At 41.9% G+C, this 25370-nt stretch overlaps 1 protein-coding gene across 19 annotated transcripts in view; it reads left to right on the plus strand.

The window, feature by feature from the left end:
* FER (FER tyrosine kinase) overlaps nt 1-25370 on the plus strand; it is a 385522-nt gene that overhangs the window by 73229 nt on the left and 286923 nt on the right. For 17 of the 19 annotated variants that reach the window (XR_005599911.1, XR_005599912.1, XM_039542917.1 and 14 more), the window contains 4 exons: nt 674-811; nt 1695-1814; nt 14611-14733; nt 18657-18846. Coding sequence is in view for 17 of the 19 variants with exons in the window: in XM_039542917.1 (XP_039398851.1) it covers nt 674-811; nt 1695-1814; nt 14611-14733; nt 18657-18846 (571 nt within the window). In the remaining 2 variants the exon portion in view is untranslated. Of the gene's footprint in view, nt 1-673; nt 812-1694; nt 1815-6083; nt 6106-14610; nt 14734-15425; nt 15563-18656; nt 18847-25370 lie in introns of those variants that run through there. The other 2 variants (XM_039542932.1, XM_039542931.1) reach the window with 2 other exon arrangements.

Raw genomic sequence — 25370 nt, forward strand, 5'->3', positions numbered from 1 at the left:
TTATCTGTTTGGAGGCACTGGGGTGGTGGTAGGGAATATGCTTCCAGAGCCCTCCCTCTCACAGAATGCCTTTGATCTAGGGGCCATAATTTGGTCTTTTATTTCTTCTAATAATGTACAATCCGATTCCTCTCTCTCTCTGTAGGCAACTGGAACAGCCATTTATAGGAACAACTAACTGCAAGGCACTCAACTCTGTTTGTTATCATAGTTTAATTTTACATCAGTTACTACAGAGATGTAACTTAAAATGCAGTAGCAGAACAGAATAAGAATATTAAGAACATGCTGAATTTTTAAATATTAGTAAAATTGTATGAAGAATGAAAACTAGGAACAAGAACAAAAAAGTTTACCCCTTTTTGTTGAATTCAGGGTTAAAATTCTTAAAACTAAGTGCTTTAGTAAATTAAAGAATGCCAAGTATTATGAAGGTTCACACTAACGGTTTAGAAAAAATAAGAAAATATCTGAATTTGTGTTCTTTTAGTTTGTAAATATATATTTAAAAAATCTTAATTCATAAAAACATGCTATGTTGTACATTATATATGCTTTTGGAATTATTTGGGAGGAGTTCTGTGGCCTGTGTTATGCAGGGGATTAGACTAAATGATCATAATGGTCCCTTCGGGCCTTTGAATCTATGAATTATGGTATTTTTTTCCCCCAGAAAAGGAATCCTTGATGAATACAGTCAGATCACCAGTCTTGTAACAGAAGAGATAGTGAATGTTCATAAAGAGATCCAGACTTCTGTTGAACAGATAGACCCTAACTCAGAGTACAATTGCTTCATAGAGGCTCACAGGTATAAACTTTCCATTATAATCCTTTTATTTATTTTTACCTTTCAAGAAGAAACCATGTTCTATGTTAAGCCTTAATACTGAAAAATGTTATATGCTTAGTTTGTTTTCAGTTGGTTTTCTTTAAATTGCTACTTGACTGTAATGCTTTATCCTTATTTGTAAGATTGTCTGACCTGTGTATCTCCATGTATGTAAACTGTCCAAGGACTTAGTTAAATGATAAAGAAGTCTTAAATGCAGCAATAAGTTTTTTAAAAAAGAAAATACTAAACTCTGATAATTACTGATAAAAATATGTAAGCAGACACAATTGTGGGAGCTAGAAATTCTGAGTCACAGCAATGTGATCCTCAACATTAGCTATGTGCTACATTATTTCAAGCAACGTTTGTCTTAAGAATAAGTTTTATTTGTTCTTTATGGATCTGATCTTGCACATTTGTTACTTGGGTAAGTAGTCCCAGTGAGTTCTTGGAATTATGTGCATGCATTTTTATTTTATCTCAGTTACTAATATATAGATTAATATTAATATTATTAGTTAGTCCTAAACTTGCAACTGGATCAGTTATTGTGTACCCATACACCCATATGGAGTTCCATTAAAAGCCTTAGTTATGTAATGATCTTAATCCAAGGAAATGTCTTCCATTTTATTTTCTAGTGTGTTTTTTAAAACTGCACTCTTATTTTGAAGGAAAGCAAGCATGTTTCCAGTCTTCGATCTTCTTTTGTTTTCAGTATGATTAAAATATGCTTTTTATTGATATAATCATTTTGGAAAGGAACAAATATTTAGCTTCTGAGCTACACTTAGTGTGTGTGTGCGTGTGTACATATACTGTGTAATATAAATCTTAAGCTATTTTGTATACGTAACAGGTCACCAGAGAATGTAGAACAAGAAATAGTGTTTGATACATCTTTACTGGAAGAAAATGAAAATCTTCAAGCTAATGAGATCATGTGGAATAACTTAACAGCAGAAAGCTTGCAAGGAATGTACGTATGTCTCAAAAAATGTGGCATCCTTTTTGACTGTGTAATAAAATTCCAGAAATGACACTGTGTCACTATGAAGCCTAGAATGTCTGTTGAGTCATTGTGAAGTGATGGAAACAGCTACAAGCATGGTTGAGAGTGTTTTGTTCAAAATATCACCAGATTGCACCATCCCGAGGTTTCACTGTCTGTTACTGTCAAGTTTTTAAATTCTTAATTATTTTGACTTTATGAATTACACCTGTGTAGTATACAGCTACAGTAAGGCATGTATCTATGCTATCCCAAGAGTCCTAACCCATTGTAATATCAGAGGTAACTCAACCAATTACTCTACAGGTAATTTGCATACAACAATTTCATTGGTTGTATGAGGGAGAATGGATTACTTGGCTCAGCTGCCACACTGAAGCAGCTCATATAATTCTCCCAGCACAATAAGACCTACACACAACACCATTATTTATACACATTAACACCAAACACACGCAGCCCATCACTGCAGCGCACACACTCATTTGCCACCCTCATAAATGAACACAAATTTCCCAGGATATTTCCCCCAGACACAAATCAACACCAGCAGCACACACAATAACCCATAACATCACTGTGAAGCCTAGAATGTCTGTTGAGTTAGTGTGAAGCGATGGAGACAGCTACAAGGATGACCTGAGAGCTCTTTTCATTTGGATTATAATCAGGTTCAATCTTCATCTAGAAGGTAATAAGGTGATAAGTAATAGCCAGCATGGATTTGTCAAGAACAAATCATGACAAACCAACCTAGCAGCTTTCTTTGACAGAGTAACAACCCTTGTGGATAAGGGGGAAGCGGCAGATGTTGCGTAGCTTGACATTAGTAAGGCTTTTGATACTGTTTTGCATGACCTCATAAACAAACTAGGAAATACAACCTAGATGGAGCTACTATATGGTGGATGCATACTGGTTGGAAAACCATTGCCAGGGAGTAGTCATCAATGGTTCACAGTCAAGCTGGAAGGGCATATCAAGTGGGGTCCTGCAGGGATGGGTCCGGTTCTGTTCAATATCTTCATCAATGATTTAGATAATGGTATAGAGTGTTTACGCTTATAAAGTTTGTGGATGTTACCAAGCTAGGAGGGGTTGCAAGTGCTTTGAAGGATAGAATTAAAATTCAAAATGATCTGAATTTTGACAGACTGGAGAAATGGTCTAAAGTAAATAGGATGAAATTCAATAAGGACAAATGCAAAGTATTCCACTTATGAAGGAACAATTAGTTGCACACATGCAAAATGGGAAGTGAATACCCAGGAAGAAGTCCTGTGAAAAGGGATCTGGGGTCAGAGTGAATCACAAGCTTAAATATGAGTCAACAGTGTAAAACTGTTGCAAAAAAAGCAATCATCATTCTGGGATGTATTAGCAGGAGTGTTGTAAGCAAGACATGAAAAGCAATTCTTCTGCTCTACTCTGCCCTGGTTAGGCCTCAACTGGAGTATTGTGTCCAGTTCTGGGTGCCACATTTCAGGGAAGTTGAGGAGAAATTGGAGAAAGTCCAAAGAAGAGCAACCAAAATGATTAAAGGTCTTGAAAACGTGACCTATGAGGGAAGATTAAAAAAAAATTGGCTTTGTTTAGTCTGGAGAAGAGAAGAATGAGGGGCAACATAACAGTTTTCCAATACATAAAAAGTTGTTACAAGCAGGAGGGAGAAAAAAAATTCTCTTCAACCTCTGAGGATAGGAGAAAAAACAAAGGTCTTATATTGCAGCAGGGGTGATTTAGGTTGGATATTAAGAAAAACTTCCTAATTGTCAGAATAGTTAAGCACTGGAATAAATTGTGTATGGAGGTTATGGAGTCTCTGTATGATCTGCTCTTAAAACACTCCATTGATGAATACCTATTAGGGATGGCAGATAATACTTAGTCTTTCCTTGAGTGCAGGGGACTGGACTAGAAGACCTCTTGAGGTCCCGTCCAGTCCTACACTTCTATGATTCTGTGATCAGTGAGATTTGTGGTCTGTTACCAACCAGGTTTTAAGTTCTCAGCTGTTTTTAGTTTTTTTTTACACATATTACTTTATGAATTACAGCCATGTCACAGCATAGGCTTTCAGCTACTAGTTACTGTGTGTGTGTTTGAGTTCATGCACCCAGCTCATCCCACAGTGCACATAATCAGTTTATCAAATTTTAAAAGATACAAGTTCAGAAATTATGTTTTCAAGTTATTTCGAATGATTATCCACTGGTTTGTTTGTTGCTCCTTGTACAAAATAAATAGTTGGAAACAAGTATTAAATTAACACCTCACCTCATTCTTGGTGACAGAATGAATCAGATCACTTCCTGGACTTTTGGTCATTGCTTCAGTAACTACTAATAGTTATTCTGCTTCTAAAAAACTTTATGGTAACTATAATTTTCAGATTAAAAAAAAAAGCCAGGAATTGGAAGGATTTGATTAAGGAGAAAAATCCAGTTCCTACGTGTAAATGTTGTGAGGTTTTTTTGGTCTGTCTTCACCATTTTTCTTAGACCTCAAAGCTTCCCTCTAGTAGTTAGAAAGGGTTAATATATGACATAAAATATATGTAATAAATAGCTTGAGATTTGCTAACGGGGAATGGCACACATGATAAATAATTTGGGCAGCATGTCTTCATCTTCCAGTTTCTAGACACTTGTGCTTTTATATAGCTTTTGTTTTCTACATGGTCGTGCAATGCACCAACTTCTTTAAATTAGTGGGTGAGAGGAGTTAAAATATGGTTAAATATTTTTTGTTAGTTGCCAGTTTTGATTTTCTTAGTAGTTAGTTTTTTGCCACCTTTATTACAGAAAGAAAGGGGAAGGGGTTTTTAGAGGTTAAAAAAAGACAGTTGCATCCCAAAAGTGCTAAAAATCTTACTTGGACAGTTATAAAACTTGAAGGTGACAGAGAAAAAGTATAGGAAAAGGAGGGATGAGGATTAAAACAAATAAAACTTCTGTCGAGTTATATTTACAGTATATAGTAATCCAAAGCTCACATTTTAATGTTTTTAGATAGAGATTGAGTTAATAAGAGATAAGATGTAAATACCATAGTAGGGGGAAAGGGAATGGGAAGCAGGATGAAAGATTGATTTTGAAGAGGGATTTTGAATTAAGAGATTGAGGATGTTTGCAGCACAGAATGGAGAGCTATCATAGGAGTAGGCAGGAATGCAAGAGTGGTCTTGTTGGAGATATGAGTTTTGGGACTATTTTTCTGTCCTCTCATATTTTTACAGTATAAATGACTTATAACCTAATTGTTTTTGTGAAAAATATTTCTTCATTAAGTGTTCCAAAATAGGACCAAGAAGTTAGAATCACAGGTCCTGCTGCTAATAGAGCATGTTGGATTATGAATACTTTGGTGGGGAGTGATTAGAAGTTTGCTCCAAGACTTGTTTGCCTGAAATATTGGTAAGATCTACTAGCGTTATTTACTAGCCTGGGATTATATAAAGTCTCATAAATTTATTACAAAAGTACTTTTAGGTAAAGGGCTCTGGAACCAAGAACATCTAGAATCTTCTTTTACATTAAGAAAGATTAGGTATAAATGATATTGTTACATGAGAGATTTATGGATATTTGTGAGGAGCATTGTTCCATTAGTAGAAGGTATGTACTAGATAACCTAGTACTGTAGGATTTTTCCACTGATTTTTCCAATTCTGTATAACTGATTGTTACCAGAACACAATTCACTCATATGAATAATGTTAATTCTTTCCTGCCCTTTGGAAACTAAATGCAAATTTCTTTGTCCACTGCATCAAATATGCTTATATATAGAGAAAATAAATTGGACTGTCAATAACAGTTAACTCATGCAATTAACTCAAAAAATTCATAGCGATTAATCACAATTTTAATCACACTGTTAAACAATAGATTACCAATTGAAAGTTATTAAATATTTTTGGATGTTTTCTACATTTTCAAATATATTGATTTCAATTACAACACAGAATACAAAGTGTACGCTGCTCACTTGATATTTTTTATTACAAATATTTGTACTGTAAAAATAAACAAAATAAAGTGATTTTCAATTCACCTCATACAAGTACTGTAGTGCAATCTCTTTATCATGAAAGTGTAACTTATAAATGTAGATTTTTTTTGTTACATAACTGAACTAAAAAAGAAAAGAGTGTAAAACTTTAGAGCCTACAAGTCCACTTAGTCCTACTTCTCGTTCAGCCAATTAAGACAAACACTTTTTTTACATTTACAGGAGATAATGTTGCCCACTTCTTATTTACAATGTCATCTGAAAGGTGAGAACAGGCGTTCGCATGGCACTGTTGTAGCCGGCGTCGCAAGGTATCTACGTGCCAGATATGCTAAACATTTGTACGCCCCTTCATGCTTCGGCCACCATTCCAGAGGACGTGCTTCCATGCTGATGGCGCTTGTTAAAAAAGTAATGCATTAATAAAATTTGTGATTGAACTCCTTGGGGGAGAATTGTATGTCTCTGGCTCTGTTTTACCTGCATTCTGCCATATATTTTATGTTACAGTAGTCTCGGATGATGACTCTGCACATGTTCATTTTAAGAACACTTTCAAATGCAGATTTGACAAAATGCAAGAAGGTACCAATGTGAGATTTCTAAAGATAGCTACAGCACTTGACCCAAGGTTTAAGAATCTGAAGTGCCTTCTGACATCTGAGAGGGGTGAGATGTGGAGCATGCTTTTAGAAGTCTTAGAAGAGCAGCATTCCAATGTGGAAACAACAGAACCCGAGCCACCAAAAAAGAAAATCAGCCTTCTGCATGTGGCATTTGACTTGGATGATGAAAATGAACATGTCGGTCCCCACTGCTCTGGATCATTATAGAGCAGAACCCGACATCAGCATGGACATCAGCATGCCCTTTGGAATGGTGGTTGAAGCATGAAGGGACATATGAATCTTTAGCACATCTGGTATGTAAACATCTTGCGACGCCAGCTAAAACAGTGCCATGAGAATGCCTGTGCTCACTTTCAGGTGACATTGTAAACAAGAAGTGGGCAGCATTATCTCCTGAAAATGTAAACAAACTTGTTTGAGTGAGCGATTAACTGAACAAGAAATAGGACTGAGTGGACTTGTAGGCACTAAAGTTTTACATTGTATTATTTTTGAATGCAGTTATTTTTTGTATATAATTCTACATTTGTAAGTTCAACTTTCATGATAAAGAGCTTGTACTACAGTACATGTATTAGGTGAATTGAAAAATACTATTTGTTTAGTTTTTTACAGTGCAAATATTTGTAATGAAAATAAATATAGTGAGCACATTACACTTTGTATTCTGTGTTTTAATTGAAATCAATATATTTGAAAAAGTGGAAAACATCCAAAAATATTTAAATAAATGATATTCTGTTATTGTTTAGCAGTGCGATTAATCACGTGATTTACAGCCCTAAAAATAAAACTTAAAAATGGTAACCAATTAACTAGAAATCGGCTGTCCGGTGTTATGAATCATTCATCAGGACAGCAAGATCCAGTTCTTGTGAAGAAGCTTATTCTGTCTTCAATATTAATACATTTTTCTGCCTCTTTCAGTCTTTTAAAAACAATTTATTTTCCAAACAGTGCACGGCTTTGCTTTTTACAATACTATGAAATCAATACAAATTTATTTCAGTTACATTGTAACTATCTTTCATCAGAGACTGTATGTGGGCAACATAAATGTCTGCTTTAAAATACCAAAATATTAAGGCATCTGTAAATGATGGTTCCTATATGGATTCCAAACATAGGTGTGCATGGGTGCACATGCACCGGAACCAGAACAATTGTGCAGCAGTGTCTGTTGATCAGCATGTGCATCGTCCTTGTTTCTTCAGCTGAGGTTATCAGAGGCAGAGGTTATAAGACACCGCCTCACTTCCTTCTTACCGCGGTATGACCAGAGTTGAAACACCAGTTTCGTTCTGTTACAGAGGTTTCAGCTTCTGTTCCCCATGCTTCCTCCACTTTATCCCGGACCTCCGGCTGCCCAACAGGTTTATAAAGAAATTCAAATTCTGGATGGTGACTCTCCCTTTAATTATCCCTTCCCTTTTCCAGGAAGCAGGGGCGGCTCTACCTTTTTGGCCGCCCCAAGCAGTCATGCGCGGGAGGCGCCCCGGAGCCGCGGGAGCAGTGGACCTCCCGCGGGCATGACTGCAGAGGGTCCGCTGGTCGCGCGGCTCGGCTGGACCTCCCGCAGCTGCGGACGGTTCGCAGGTCCGGCGGCTCTGCTTGAGCTGCCGCAGGCGTGCCTGCGGGAGGTCCAGCCGAGCCGCGGGACCAGCGAACCGTCCGCAGTCATGCCTGCGGGAGGTCCGGTCCTCCCGGGGCTCCGGTGGACCTCCCGCAGGCATGACTGCGGCAGGTCCGCCAGCCCAATCTGCCGCCCCCCCGGGAAAGGGCCGCCCCACGCGCGTGCTTGCCGCGCTGGGGTCTGGAGCCGGCCCTGCCAGGAAGCCTGGTTTGTGCTCTTGACATGAAAGCTGCCTATTTCCACATTGACAGTCATCCTCAGAAGTTTCTCCATTTTATCAGTTTCATGTCCACCCTTTTGATATTACAACAGCTCTGTCTAGGCCATTTGGTATTCTCCTAGCTGGACGACTGGCTCCTCATTGAACCATCCTGCATGTGCTTCTTATCAGCCAGCCTGGCCCTTTGTGGGCCCCTTGCTGCTCTCGGGATTTCAATCAATGAGGAGAAGTCAGGCCTCGTACCTACCCACCATATCACCTTTATTGGTGTTCATCTGGACTCCATCATGGCCCAAGTTTTCCTTCTGGTTGACCACTTTGCTGCCCTCACTTCTATAATTACCACCTGGCGCTGCACCCCACACACCTCCATCCACCATTGTCTTTCCTGCCTCGGCCACATGATGGCCTATACCTCTGTGATGTCCCATGTTACCTCCACATGCGCTGCCTTAAGATGTGGCTCCTGTGTATCTACAAGCTGCAGAAAGGCCGCTTGAGCAAACTTGTCCTGCCTCCCAGCGTTGTCCTAGCATCCCTTGTGTGGTGAACCAGCCAATCCAAGGTCCTCGTTGGCACCCCCTTTACACCTCCCACTCCCCCATGCCACTCACCATCGATACCTCCCTCGTTGGCTGGGGCATCCACCTGGTCGCAGTCTCTGGACCGCTCCAAGAAGCCAGGATGCATATCAACATTATGGAGTTGCGTGCTGCCTGCCTCACCTGTCAGGCATTCCTCCCCTTCATACGATCTTGCCACATTCAACTGCTCTCTGACAACATGGCTGTGGTAGTCTGTCATCAAGTAAGGCAACACCAAGTCTCCCTCCTTCTGTGCGGAGGATGTCCACTTCTGGAACTAGTGCATCAAACACGGCGTTACACTCCAGGTGCATATCTTCTGAGTGCCATAAATTCCTTGTGGACATGCCATAACTTCCTTGTGTCCTTCTGCACAAAGCATAAGTGGGAGCTGCAGAATCCTACCCTATGCTTTGTTTTCTGCAGGTGGAGCACCCTGCGCTAGGACGTCTTTATGGCCAGAAAGAACTGCAAATTTCCCCTTTATTGCTCCTGGGGGGTTGTGTGGGGCAGACTTCTGGGGCAGTGGCCTTCTCCTCCACTGGATCGGTAATCTCTGCTATGCCTTTCCATCCATTCCCCTGCTCCCACGAATCCTGCGCAAGGTTTGCCAGTATTCAGTAGCAGTCAGACTGATAGCCCCATTTGTCCTCATCAGTATTGGTTCACAGACCTCCTCCGCCTCTCTGCTTATCTCCCACTCTGCCTCCGTGCACACCCGGATCTCCTCACATGGATGTATGGATGATTCCGGCACCCCAACCTGAGCCTGTTCTCCCTCATGGCTCATCTTCTTTTGATGGGTGTGTGTGATTGTTGCTGATGGTAATGGGAAATATGCACACCTATATTGAGGGAATAGACTGCTTAAGTGAAAAGTCAGTGCTTTTTGCAATTTATGTTTACAATTTATTATGCATGAGTCCATTATAAAAGCAGAGTTGGTTGTGTTCCTATATATGTCCTAATTGTAGTGAATTTAATAATTAAACAAAATATTAAACAATAATTAAACAATAATTAAACAAAATATTTAATAAATAGAAGAAAGCAAATATAGAATAGCATGTGATGTAATTCTTTTAAATGTCACTGTTTGCCATCTTTCCCCAAAAAGTATCTGTTGGCTAGATTGTGACATTTAGCCTCAGTCGCCATTATGAGCTCATATGAAGCTGAACTGACTCAGGGAAGATGTGGGGAGTTCTTCTATCTCTTGGTGTGCAGATGAAGAGTGTGTTCTCTATCATCCTGAAGAATGGTACAGTGTACTCCCATAGTCTGATTGTGGAAAGGATCAAAGCTATGCCACTTCTTGTCTCCTTTGGCAATTCATGAAGAGAGTATTTTCTTTGATCTCCAGAGTAGTTTTTCTCCAGAGGCCAGGGATTGCAACTGTCCTTTATTCTTGCACAGGATGTCCAAGGGAAAGGTTCTTTGTGTCCCACATCCCCTGTACACCCACACTCTGCTGACGGCAATGTGTCCTTTTATCAGGAAACGTACTATAAGTTAATCATCTATCCGAAGATTTGTATCTGTAATGAATTATTATTGTAATTATTCCCAACATAGTGATAATTTGTAGTAATTCAGACTGTCAGTTTCTGAAGGAGAGTGTATAAAGAAATATCCAGCTGTTATAGCTCTGGGTGAGCTCCCCCTGGTGGAGAAGGTTATTGATATTATTGTTTATGCAGGCTACCACCAAATATTAATTTAGCCATCATTCTTTTATTAAATTCAAAGGCCGAATGGTACTTATACAGTTGCTTCAAATGTGCCTTAGAAGCATAAGCAGTCATCATGCCCTAATAAAATACAGTTATAAACAATGATCAGGTGCTTATCGCAGGACTAGGCTCTGGGGTGCTCAAACCAACGATGGTTGTCTCCAGCTTGCACAGACAGACACTAGTAATGAACCCTCTAAGAGCTCACCTTTTTATAGTCTTTAACAAACAAGTGATGTCAGAGCCAATTGTTCACTTTAGCTAAGAACCAGTTTTGAGCAGTTTGGAAATGACCCCTTTTCTGGCTTTGAGTAGACAAGATTTTATGATTTGGCCCTTTTCTTAAAGTTGACATTGGTATGTTAAAGGTCACGATAAGAGTATTACATCACAAAACAATTTTTCTTTGTCAGAATCAGTTTTGATAATTCCAGGCTTCTCTTCTCTTACCAGCTACAATTTGAGCTCAGCACTTTTACCACTTATCTTGCTAGTTATATTTTTTATTTAAGCCTTCCCTTGGCTACTAAACCCCCTTTATTTTACTTAAATTACAGAAAACATATTTTCCTACATTATATTATTGGGTTGAGTTTAATTAAACCGTTATCCTCATTATAAAATACATTGTGTGGAAAATTGGATCAGTTTTATGTTTATTGGATTATTTACTTTGCTTTACATTATTTTTTAAAGAATCCTAGTATACACATAGTGGTCTTCGTGTCAGCATTTACTAGTGGTTCTGTTCTAAGTACAAAGAGAAACTGTGGTATTTGCTGATAAGTGTTGATGGTTTAATGGAAGCTACTGCATTAACACATGCAAACACAGAGGTTGTTTAAAATATAATCTATGATTAAAATATTGTATTTGGAAGATAGTGAGATGAATAAAATGAGCAAATAATATATGGCTGATAGAGAATGTCTGTTGTTGAACTAGTGAAAAGGTGAGTGGGAATATGAATCAGTACCAAGATGAGTTAAACAAATCTTCCAAATAGCTATTTATACAAATATGTATTCATATTTATTAATATTTGAGACTTATATCAGTGATCAAGAAGAATTCTCAAGTAGCTCTTCCAGATTATTAAGATAATTTGTAAACCCAGCATATGGAAGGTTTTGATATGTCCATGTTCAGTGTAAAGATGAATAATTTGGAAATGTATTATTTTGAAAGCTAACTGACTGATGAGTTAGTAATAGTCTTATTCTAAACTGCTTTTGTCCAGAAGACAGATGGTGAAATATCCTGTGACAAATTGTAAACAGGGTGATGATACAAGATAGTGTGAGATACCAGCTCTAGCCAGTCCTAAATGATGTCCAAACTTCAGATGGTTATTTAGAACAAAAAGGAAGATTAAAACAACTAATTTATCTTCTCTTGCTCAAAGATAAGTCCAAACTTCCTCATATAGTTCAGAGGTATTGGGAAAAGCTACATCAATTTCCTATTCCAACGTGGTGCTCTGATTTAAATCAGAATTTTTTAAATTAGACAGACAAGATAGGTGAAGTAATACGTTTTATTGGGCCAGCTTCTGTTGGTGAGAGAGGCAAGCTATCAAGCCACACAGAACTTCAAGCCCTGAAGAAGAGCTCTATGGCTCGAAAGCTTGTCTCTCACCAACAGAAGTTGGTCCAATAAAAGATGATATCTCACCCACCTCGTTTATCTAATATCCTGGGACTGACATGGCTACCACTACACTGCATACGCTTTTTTAAAATTGTAGGGCATATTAAAATGTTGATGCTGTGTGAAAGTAATTATATACTTTAGAGAAAAATTATAATATTAATTTGGATTTAAATTTCTATATATTAATGGTTGATAATTAAATACAGTGCCTAATCTGTATAAAATGATTGTTAGGTCAATGGATTTTTGAAAGCTGTGAAAGAAATATTTACAATCACATGTAGGGTCAGCAAATAAACATTCTTAATCAAGGTTTTAAAGTTAAAGGATTTTTAATTAATATTAAATTTGAGATTAATATATAATGGGGAATCTGTACATGTAATTATATGTGTTGATAATTTAGTGTTGCAAGCTTAAATCTGGAATTGTAAAATAGACAATGAGTTTACATAGGAGATAAATCACGAATATATATCACAGGATCAAATGCAGATTAATCTAATTTTAGGGTATATGGAATACAATTCCCAGATAGCTAAAGCCTGCTTGATTTGACTCTTCTTCCAATTGAAAAAGTGTGGGCAGTAGTAGACCATTAGGGGAAAAGCTCCAAAAAAATAAATCCAATCCTTTATGTTAACTGTGTTATGCCACTGTTGCTTGGAATATCTATATTAATGAATTAATAACTGGATGAATGCTGGGAAGGAATTGATTCTATTATATATTACTATGTATGCTCTTGGCCTAGCAACTGCTTCAAGTTCAAAAAATAAATTAAAATGCATAAGAAGCATTTTAAGTGCTACTGCATTATAGAATGAAGCCTTTATCTGCTGAGTAAGTAGTGATCAGTTACACACAAATGGGAAGCTCATCCGGACAGTCTCCACACAGACGTCTCCAGTGCCAGATAAATGCATCTCTTCAGCTTCCCTTTGTTTAGACCAGGGGTGGGCAAACTTTTTGGGCTGAGGGCCACATCTGGGTGGGGAAATTGTATGCAGGGCTGGGGGAGGGGGTTGGGGCGCAGGAGGGAATGCAGGGTGTGGGAGGGGTGTGGTGTGAAGGAAGGGACTCAGGGCAAGGGATTGGGGCAGAGGAGGGGTGTGAGGTGTATGAGGGGGTTCAGGGAAGGGGGTTGAGGTGCAGAAGGGGTGCAGAGTGCAGGAGGGGGCTCAGGGCAGGGGTTTGGGGTGCACAGGGGTGCAGGGTGCAGCAGGGAGCTTAGGGCAGGGGTTTGGTGTGCAGGAGGACTGCGGAGTGTATGAGGGGGCAGGGCAGGGAGTTGAGGTGCGAGGTGCAGGCAGGGGGCTTAGGGCAGGGAGTTGGGAGGTGGGGTGCAGGAGGGGTTCGAGCTCAGGCCCGGTGCCGCTTACCTAAAGCGGCTCCGGGGTGGCAGCGGTGCGCACTGGGGTCAGGGCAAGCTCCCTGCATGCCAGCCCTGCGCTGCTCCAGGAAGCGCTGCGGCACCTGGGGGGGGGAGGGCGGAGTGCTCTGCCTGCGCTGCCCTTGCCATGCTTCTAGGTACCTCCCCTGAAGCTCCCATTGGTTGCAGTTCCCCATTCCCAGCCAACGGAGCTTCAGGGGAGCGGTGCCTGGAGGCAAAGGCAATGCATGTGGAGCCCTCTGCCCCGCGACCCAAGGGCCATTTCTGAGAGTGGCGTGGGGCCTGCGGCACCACGGGGAGCAATCCCGTGGGCCGGATCCAAAGCCTTGAGGGGCCTGATCCGGCTGCGGGCCGTAGTTTGCCCACTCTCGGTTTAGACTAACTATTTATAACATTTGTTGTTTTTTTCTTATGAATATGCATTAGTTCTGTTTCATATCAGTTTTCCACCCCTGTCGGTACAAGTTTTGTGCTAACTCAAACCAGTTTTTTCTAGCTTTATGGGTGCTTTATCTTCTTGTTTTCCTCACAAATGTGATTACTCTTTATTTTCTTACACATGGGTGGTTCTACTTAAGCTTTAAGCTGTTAAATATCCAAACAGATTCTTAAAAATCACAGCAGACTTTTATCAGGCCTTAAATATGCCTTCACTCCCAACAGTGTGCACCCACATCTAGAGTGTCCCCATATAATAAGGTACAGTCACAAAATAAGCAATTTAATAAACATATTACCAAGAAAGGGAAACTGGCAAAGTAGAAACTAATTTAAGGATTGCTGCTTCTATTTTCAGCTCTTCTTTTTAGATATACAGAGAACCATATTCATGTGCACAAATAGTTTAAATTGCATGTATGTAGTACATGCATATTTTTGATTTGTACGCTGTCCTGTATTCTAGGTTGAAAACAATAGTAGAAGAATTGATTCAGACACAGCAGATGCTTTTGAACAAAGAGGAACTTCTGTTGGAACTAGAAAAGAAAATAGAAGAATCTTCTAAGACCTGTGAAAAAAAATCAGAGTAAGTGTGGCAGTGATATTGGAAGGTGAAAATTTTAAAGGAAAAAGTTGTTTATATTGTAATATGCAGTAGTTCTTTGAGTGATTTGCACATGTCTGTTCCACCTCAGGTTTGTGTGTTCCCAGTGCCCCAGGGCTGGGGATTTTTTCCCGTAGTGGTATCCATCAGGGTGGCGCATTTGCCTTCAGCCCACTCATGCTATGGATTGATGATATAAAGGGCGGAGCTGTCATGACCCTCCCTCTTTCCCCCCATTCCTTCTATCAGCTGTGATCTGTAGTTGGAGCATGTAAACTTGTTTATCCAAGTTTTTCCCCACTATCATTGGTTTTCTGTCTATTTGTATATAGTTAAATAGTGTGTAAGTGTGTGGGGGCATTCTTGTTATTTAGTGTACATTATTGTACTTAGTCTAGGTTTTCTTTCTTTTTTTTCTTGGTTTCCTGACAGAGACATTCTTAGTGCAAATGTTTATGCTCAGGACTGGGGGATGCCTCGAATCCCGGGCTTTAAGTCTTGTGCCGATTGCAAGAAATCTCTGCTGGTGGGTGATCCTTGCTCCAAATGTCCGGGTGAGGTCCACATTCAAGACCATAACCAGATCTATAGAGATTCCAAGCATTGTATAAAAAACAGGGATGTGAGATTGAACCACATTCTTATGGAGGCTGTCTTGCATCCACCTTCAGAGGGTTGGTGCAGTGCTGAGTGCTTCCATTTCAGCAAGGAGTGTCCCTCCAGACATTGCTGTTTCCACCCCAGAGAAGATTGTTGGAAGGAAAACACCAATCCTCTTCTCTGGTACTGAGGAGAAAGCACAAGAGATCTGGTGAGCACTGTTCCTCTAAGATGGGTAGATGCAGTCCTGAGAGGAGATTGTCTCTGGAGAGCTAGTATCTGGGTGCGTCCCAAACCCACAGCATATTTTAGAGACAACCATAAAACACAATTCTCATAACTTCATAGGCATTCATGATATACATATTTTGATAGAACAGCAGATCATAATCAGCAGACTTTCAGCAGATCATAATCTTTTCCCTGATACTTCACATGGCCTGTTTATTATGCAATATCTCAATTATATATTAATGAGGAATATGGAGATTACAGGATTCTCCCACAAGGTATAATGTGTCACAATCTTCACTCATGGGTCCATGTTTGAAGCTGAGGGCCACCACTTCTTTGTTAAATCTGTCTGTAAAGGTAGCCTTTTTGGTGGCCATTACCTCTGTGAGGTAGCTGGCACAGTTATATACCGTGGTTGCTGATCCTCCATGCATTTTTTTTTTAAGGATACATCCTCATCCAAATTTTCTCACTAAAGTTGTTTCCCCAGTCAAGCCTATATACTTAACACCCTTTCCCCCTGCAAGCCACATTCTCATAATGATGAAGAGGATTCATATCTTGGGTGTCAGAATGGCTCTGGCATTTTACTTGGACGGAACTAGTTCTTTTATAAGATCTACCCAGCTGTTCATTTCGGTTCTGGACAGAATGAAGGGGTTCTCAGGATATGTCTACACAGCAACTAGACATGCGCGGCTGGCTTACGCCAGCTGATTTGGGCTTGCAGGGTTCGGGCTCCCAAGTTGTTTCACTGCTGTGTAAGCTTCTGGGCTCAGGTTGGAGCCCTGCAAGGTGGGATTGTCCTAGACTGTGGATCCACCAGGTCTCATTGTGCAGATATGGCTGTGAGAAGGAGTTTCCAGAGCTACACTACTCAAACATAATCTGTGTTTTGAATTGTCTCCACATTTGGACCTAGGTTGGATATGTTCTTTACTCAAGGCATCTTATTCCAAATACTGAATGTAGAAGTCGTTTGAATATTATGCTGAATATTAATACCCTGTCATATTGAACAATAACACAAATAAAGCAAATCAAGCATTATAAAAATCACAGTTTTTGTGTGTTACGCTGAATGGAGTCATCAGCTTACATTACAGTGTTTACAGGATTGCAGTGGATGAGAAGCTGGATATGAGTCAGCAGTGTGCCCTTGTTGCCAAGAAAGCTAATGGCATATTGGGCTGCATTAGTAGGAGCATTGCCAGAAGGTCGAGGGAAGTGATTATTCCCCTGTATTCGGCACTGGTGAGGCCACATCTGGAATATTGCATCCAGTTTTGGGCACCCCACTACGGAAAGGATGTGAATAAATTGGAGAGAGTCCAGTGGATGGCAATGAAAATGATTAAGGGGCTCGAGTACATGACTTACGAGGAGAGGCTGAGGGAACTGGGGTTATTTAGTCTGGAGAAGAGAAGAGTGAGGAGGGGATTTGATAGCAGCCTTCAGCTACCTGAAAGGGGTTTCCAAAGGGGATGGAGCTAGGTGGTTCTCAGTGGTGGCAGATGACAGAACAAGAAGCAATGGTCTCACATTGCAGTAGGGGAGGTCTAGGTTGGATATTAGGAGACACTTTTTCACTAGGAGGGTGGTGAAGCACTGGAATTGGGTTACCTAGGGAGGTGGTGGAATGTTCATCCTTAGACGTTTTTAAGGTCTGGCTTGACAAAGCCCTGGCTGGGATGATTTAGTTGGTGTTGGTGCTGCTTTGAGCAGGGGATTGGACTAGATGACCTCCTGAGGTCTCTTCCAACCCTAATCTTCTATGATTTATGATCAACCTTTTTCCAGCTCTGATTATATAGCTTTTAGCCTCTACTTTGAAATGGAAGTTATAAGAACTGATAAATAGAATTGGGGTCGTACTTAGTTCCTTCCCCCCATTCCCGATTGTTTCCACCCTCAGTCAAGATTTAATTGACTCTATGACAGATAGACACCATTACTTTTCAGTAACAGTGAACTGGCGCGCAATATCTTAAATAATATTATCTTAATGAATAAAACAATGAAAAAATAAATTAGTATGAGCTCTGACAGGGCTGAAGGCAGTCATCTTCTTAATGCATTAGATACTATTGAAAAAATATCCAAAACTTTAGAAGTTTGCCTTTTCCGTTATTTTTCACTACGCTAATTAGATAAGTTCCAGTTAGCTAAATTCCACTCAGTTAGCTAATGAGATACTTGCGCTTCTAGTGAACCTGGGTCAATCCTTCTTACTATTTTTTATTTTAATCAGAGGCTCTTAACAGAATGTCTGAAGCATTCAAGCAGTGTTATTTTATCTACATGGCTTTAAATTCCGAGTATTCACCTCTTTACTTGTAATATGTGTTTTATTTTTATTTATTATTTATTAATTACACACTAAATGCTGTAGAAATATAGATTAAAATTTCTATCCAAAGAGCTTACAATCTTAAAAAATATAAAACCAAAACAACCCTCCTTCAGGATTTTCCTTCTCTCATGTGCATACCTCTGTGTGTCTGCCTAGCCCAGCTCACACAAAATGAAGACGTTTCAGAAAAAGGGATAATAAAATCTTTGGTACTAGCCTAAATTTAGAATGCACATTTGAAGATTTCCATAATTGAGTATACCTTTTTTTTTCTGTATGCTGCTCAAGACTAGAAATACTGTACTTGATTTGGTGAATTTTAAAGGGTGAAAAAAGAACAGGCATGTCCTTAATTCCGTTTTACTAATGAAAAAGTTTAAAGAAAACTCTGTTTTTACTAATTGTGTAGTTCCTTTGAGAAAGAAGGGGAGACATCAACATATAAGCTTGCTGCACTTTGTTTTTATTCTTCTGGTTTTGAAAGCTTTGATATTTGTCTCGTTCATGCGAACGATTTAGAGCAGTTAACATAAGTGAGATCTCTTCCTGTTTTTCAAAGAAGAGGTCACTTGGGTAGTCTCCACTTGAGATAGGTGGGTGGTAGAAAAGGGAAACCAAATGATCAATGACAAAAATGTTTTCCCCAATATTGTTTTGATGAGAAAAATCATTTTAAAACAATCAGTGTTTAATTTGTGCATGTCCTTTTTCTCTTCAGCATTGTGCTTTTGCTGAGCCAGAAGCAAGCACTAGAAGAACTCAAGCAAACAGTTCAGCAATTAAGATGCACGGAGGCAAAATTTACAGCCCAGAAAGAACTTCTAGAGCAAAAAGTTCAGGAGAATGATGGAAAAGAGCCACCTCCAGTAGTAAATTATGAAGAAGATGACAGATCAGTCACTTCTATGGTAAGTCCTGTGCTTATACCACTGAATCATGCAGCCACTACTACTACTGAAGTGCTCATCTTTGGGGTCAGAGGCCTGACTGCTCAGCAGAGAACATCATATAGTTGCAGGCAGCCAACTGAGAGGGAGTCATAGTACCATCCAGAGGGACCAACCAACTCTATTGATTGGCTGGGTCTTTCTACATCTGTGAACTTTTCAGGGCATGGTGAAAACTACTGTTGCCTCATATTCACAGAATATATTCAGGGGAGAGGGTGGACTGCTTTTCCATTTACCAGCAGGTAGGGGACTGTAAATACAGTTGCTCGTCCTATTGCAATTACTACCTGTAAAATCATTCTGGAGCAGAAGTGTAGCAGAATGTATCGCTGTTTTAGGGAGTTCGTATTAGTTGGTAATGAAGAACTGTAAGTATCTGTACACCCATTATGTGATTTTCATGAATAATTTAATAAATCATGCTCATTGTAAGTTGTCTTTTGTTGGACTGGAAGAGGGTAATTACAGCAGTGAGACAAGCAGGAGTATTTACAGACCTCTATGCTGAAGAGGTCCTGTTTATGTTGGGGCGGCAGGTAGTCTTAGGCTTTCCTTGTCAGCTACCTGTAAAGTCAGGAAGATGTGATAAGCTAACTAACTGCTTCTAATGTGGGAGGAGAGAGATCTGCATACCGTCTCCACGGTGGAGATCTGTCTCCGCAGCGGAGGGCTCCAGTTGGCCGGCACCGCATTCACTAGCTCTACCAACTGGACACGGGTTGCTCAGAGGGAGACGTTGGTCACCATACACCCAGTACCAGTCGACCTCCCGTCCGCTGACTCGACGGCGCAGATCCCCATCTCCCAGATCTCTGGGGCGGTACCAATCTCCTCGTTCCTGGCATTGATCCCCAGGAATACGTTCCTATGCATTGTTCACCTACAGCAACAGTTAGACATCAAACTCCGGAATCAATGACCCCGCCATGGTCTCCGGAAGGGGATTCCTCCAGGTCAGATAAGGAGTTTAGCTCCTTGCTGAGGCAGTAGCAGCCCATGTGGGCATCAGAGACTGCATCAACCTTTGCGATGCCAACCTGGCAGCAGGGTCAGTGGACTGCTCAGTGGCCTTACTGGAATGCCTGGGGCAAGCCAGTTGCCGATGCCCTTCTCTCACCACTTTTCAGTGGCCACTTCGTAAAAACAGCTTATGGCACTGGGCTCAGCGCATGGAGCGGAATAGGACACTGGGGCGGAGGAGCAAATACCCATCTCTAAATACCCCATCATCCTCCATGGGGAATGATGCGCCAGGCCCTCCCCTGGTGGTTCAGTCGTCGTCTTCATCACCTGATGAGACAGTGGCTGGACCATCTCACGCTAATCCACCTGACAATTTCAAAGAGCATCAAGCCCTGTTCTAAAGGATGGTCATGAACTTGAGCTTGGAGGTGGAGGAGATGACGGAGCAATCAAACACCTTTTTTGATGTGCTCTCAGCAGCAGACCCCTCTCAAGTCATGCTGCCAGTACACGAGGGTGTCCTAAAAATAACTAAAGCCCGCTGCCGAATTCCATCCTCTATCCCTCCCACCTCCAAAAAGGCTGAAAAGACGTATTTTTGTCCTGACCAAGGGGTTTGAATACTTGCCCCCAGGTTCACTGGTCGTCTCCGCAGCAAATGAGAAGGAAGGCAGAGGCACACCAGTTCTACCCCCAAGAATAAAGAAGCCAAAAGGCTGGACCTTTTTGGGCGCAAGATTTATTCCAGCATTCAAGTCAGGGTGACAAACCACTAGGCGCTAGTGGGGAGTTTTAACTTTAATCTGTGGGACTCCCTCAGGAAATTTAAGGACTCTTTGCCCCAGGACTTGTCTCGAGAGTTTGTAGCTCTAGTAGAGGAGGGCACTACAGTGACCAGATGTTCCCTCCAGATGGCCTGGGACCCAGCTGACTCGGTGGACAGGGTGGTCGCATTGGCCATGATTATGAGGCACAATTCATGACTTCAAACGCAGGCCTGTCCCAGGAGATGCAGTCCTTTATCCAGGACTTCCCATCTGATGGGAACGGACTCTTTGCAGAACAGATGGATATGAGGCTGCATGAGCTTAAAGCCACACAGCCCACCCCGTTTGCTGGGCATGCATACTCTGCAGTTGGCGAGGAAACAATTCAGGCCTTGCCCATCTCGACGGGGCTTTGCTAGGAGAATCACAGAATATTAGGGATTCCACTACCTCCCTAGGTAACCCATTCCAGTGCTTCACCACCCTCCTAATTAAATAGTTTTTCCTAATATCCAGCCTAGACCTCCCCCACTGCAACTTGAGATGATTGCTTCTTGTTCTGTCATCTGCCATCACTGAGAACAGCCTAGCTCCATCCTCTTTGGAACCCCCCTTCAGGTAGTTGAAGGCTGCTATCAAATCTCCCCCTCACTCTTCTCTTCTCCAGACTCTTCCCCAGTTCCCTCAGGCTCTCCTTGTAAGTCATGTGCCCCAGCCCCCAATCATTTTTGTTGCCCTCTGCTGGACTCTCTCCAATTTTTCCACATCACTTCTGTAGCGGGGGGCCCAAAACTGGACACAGTATTCCAGGTGTGGCCTCAGCGGTACTGAATACAGGGGAATAATCATTTCCCTCAATCTGCTGGCAACGCTCCTACTAATACAGCCCAATATGCCGTTGGCCTTCTTGGCAACAAGGGCACACTGATGACTCATATCCAGCTTGTCATCCACTGTAATCCCCAGGTCCTTTTCTGCAGAACTGCTGCTTAACCAGTCGGTCCCCAGCCTGTAGTGGTACATGGGATTATTCCTTCCTAAGTGCAGGACTCTGCACTTTTCCTTGTTGAACCTCATCAGATTTCATTTGGCCCAATCCTCCAATTTGTCTAGGTCACTCTGGACCCTATCCCTATCCTCCAGCATATCTATCTCTCCCCCCAACTTAGTGTCATCTGCGAACTTGCTGAGGGTGCAATTCATCCCATCATCCAGATCATTAATAAAGATGTTGAACAAAACCGACCCCTGGGGCACTCTGCTTGATACCAGCTGCCAACTAGATATCGAGCTATTGATCACTACCTGTTGAGCCCGACAATTTAGCCAGCTTTCTATCCACCTTATAGTCCATTAATCCAATCCATACTTCTTTAACTTGCTGTCAAGAATCCTGTTGGAGACCGTATCAAAAGCTTTGCTAGTCAAGATATATCACATCCACTGCTTTCCCCATATCCAGAGAGTCAGTTATCTCATCATAGAAGGCAATCAGGTTGGTCAGACATGACTTGCCCTTTGTGAATCCATGTTGACTGTTTTTGATCACCTTCCTCTCCTCCAAGTGCTTCAAAATGAATTCCTTGAGGACCTGCTCCATGATTTTGCCAGGGACTGAAGTGTGAGGTTGACGTATCTATAGTTCCCCGGGTTCTCTTTCTTCCTTTTTTAAAATATGAGCACTATACTTGCTTTTTTCCCATCATCCGGGACCTTCCCCGATCGCCATGAATTTTCAAAGATAACGGCCAATTGGCTCTGCAATCCAGGGCCGGCTCCAGGCACTAGCTTATCAAGCAGGTGCTTGCGGCGGCAACTCCGGAGCAGGGCGGCACTTTCAGGTATTCGGCGGCAATTCGGCGGAGGGTCCCTCTCTCCCGCTCGGAGCGAAGGACCTCCCGCTGAATTGCTGCAGATCGTGATCGCAGCCTTTTTTTTTTTTTTTTTTGGCTGCTTGGGGTGGCAAAACCCCTGGAGCCGGCCCTACTGTAATCACATCAGCCAACTCCCTCAGCACCTTTGGATGCATTAGATCTGGACCCATGGACTTGTGCACGTCCAGCTTTTCTAAGTCCTTAACCTGTTCTTTTGCCACTGCAGGCTGCTCACCTCCTCCCCAGCAGTCTGGGAGCTGACCTTGTCTGTGAAGACCGAGGCAAAAAAAGAGACACGAGTTTCAGTCGTCATTGTCTCTCCACCTCACCAGCTCAGCCTGGCCCGGCAAAACACCTCGGGGGCCAGAAGTGCTTGTTTTGATGGTTCACTTCAGAGCCACACCCCATTCACTATGGATCCACCTTACCCCTTTCTTGACTGTTTAAGTCCCTTCCAACCGGACTGGTTGCGAGTCACATCAGACCCCTGGGTGTTAGGAATAATATCTCTGGGCTACCCCCTGCAATTCTTGGCTATATCTCCCCCCCCCTCCCATTCTCATTCACCGTCCCTCTTTAGGGACCCTTCTCATGAGCAACTCCTTGTTCAGGAGGTCGAAAACCTTCTGCAGCTGGGGGTGGTGGAGGAGGTCCCTTGGGAAATGAGGGGGAAAGAGTTCCATTCCTGCTACTTTCTAATCCTGAAAGCAAAAGGGGGCCTAAGACCCATTCTGGACCTGCGGCAACTCAACAGATATCTCAAGAAGTTGAAGTTCCTCATGGTCTCCCTGGCCTCTATCGTTTCCTCCATGGTTTCAGGAGACTGGTATGCTGGTCTCAAACTCAAGGCTGCTTATTTTCATATTTCCATCTTCCATGACAGACAGTTCCTCTGTTTTGTTGTGGGCCAGCGCCACTTCCAATTTATGATGCTACCCTTTGGTCTCTCGTCAGTCCTGCAGGTATTCACAAAATGCATGGCCTCAGTAGCTGCTTATCTGAGACGTCAAGAGGTCCAGGTCTATCCTTACCTCGATGATTGTCTCATCAAGGGCAGATTGTGGGATTGAGTACAGAGGAATCTCAATCTAGTGCACTCCCTGTGTCTTGACCTGGGCCTGTTAGTAAACAAAAAGAAATAGACCCTCATACCAGTGCAATGAAAGGAATTCCTAAGGGCTGTCGTTGACTCTGCATGGGCCAGAGCCTTCCTTCTGGAGACCCATTTTCAAGCCATGTTGGACTTGATCTCTCATGTACAGGGCCACCCGCTCATTACCGCCTTCATCTGCCTGAAGTTACTAGGCCACATGGCCCTGAACAGGACTCGCTGCAGTCAATCTTGGACTACCTTCTGCATCTCAGGCCTCAGGCTGTGTCCCTTTTATCAGTTAAGGTCCACTTGGCCGCCATCTCAGCCTTTCACCATATATTCCAGGGTAGGTCGGTCTTCTATCACGACATGATTCTAGAGCTGGCACGGCTCATGGGGGCCCCCTTCAAGCCATGGGCTTCCTGTTATCTGTTTCTACTCTCCTGGAAGGTGTCCTTCCTGGTGGCAATAACATCTGCTCGTAGGGTCTCTGAGATTAGGGCACTTACCTCGGAGCCACCCTATACAGTGTTTTTCAAGGACAAGGTCCAGCTACGACCACACCCAGCCTTCCTGCCCAAGTTTTTCACATGAGCTAGGACGTAGTCTTGCCTGTCTTCTTCCCAAAGCCTGATCAGTCTGAGGAGGAGCATAGACTGCACTCTCTGGACATCAGGAGAGTGCTATCCTTTTACATTGAAAGGACCAAGTCATTCCGTATGTCAACATAGCTATTCGTCGTAGTGGCGGACAGAATGAAAGGTCAACTGGTGTCCATCCAGAGGATTTCATCATGGATTACCGCCTATATCTGGTTTTGCTATAAACAGGCGAAATTGTCTGTACCGGCGATTGTAACCACCCACTCGACTAAGGCAGAAGCCTCCTTGGTGGCCTTCCTGGCCCATGTGCCAATTCAGGATGTCTGTAGAGCCGCTAGCTGGTGATCTGTTCACATCTCACTATGTGCTTACCCAGCAAGCCTGAGATGACATTGGCTTCGGTAGAGTAGTGTTGCAAGCTGCACAACTGTGAACTTCAAGTCTACTTCCATGGATACTGCTTGAGAGTCACCTAGAATAGAATCAACGTGAGCAAGCTTTCGAAGAAGAAAAATGGTTACCTACCTTTCGTAACGGTTTTTCTTTGAGATGTGTTGCTCATGTCCATTCCATTACTCACCCTCCTACCCCTCTGTCGGAGTTGCTGGAAAGAAGGAAGTGAGAGGGCCTAGGGCTGGCGACGCCTGATATACCAACGCGGATACCACTAAGTCAAAAATCTCTGACAACTATGCATGTAGCGCTCACACTCTAGAATGGAATGGACATGAGCAACACATCTCGAAGAACAACAGTTATGAAAGGTAGGTAATTGGGTTTTTTAGGTTTTTTTTAGTTTTTAATCAATTAACTAGATTGTTTGTTTGAATAATAAGCTAAATTCTACTGAGTAACCTTCAGTAATCAGCTTTAGCTGAGTTGGTGAAGTATGGTAAAAGGCATAGATATGAAATTAGCATAAGAATATTGAAATCACTATAGCATATCACCTCATTGAAGAACAAGTTTAACATAATTTACTTTCATCTCAGATCTTTCTTTGAAACATCTATTCACAAACACCCATTCCTTCCCTCAAACTGTGGGGTGGGCATAGGAATTCAATAAACTTTTCATAGCTGCAATTTTACCTTCACCTCTGGAATTGCAACTGCTGTCTAATATACCTCAAACATGATTTTTGAGTGCAGATCAAATAGCTACATCTCGATCTGTTTTCCAA

The sequence above is a fragment of the Mauremys reevesii genome, linkage group 6 (genome assembly GCF_016161935.1).
Source record: "Mauremys reevesii isolate NIE-2019 linkage group 6, ASM1616193v1, whole genome shotgun sequence".
Classification (NCBI taxonomy): Eukaryota; Metazoa; Chordata; order Testudines; family Geoemydidae; genus Mauremys; species Mauremys reevesii.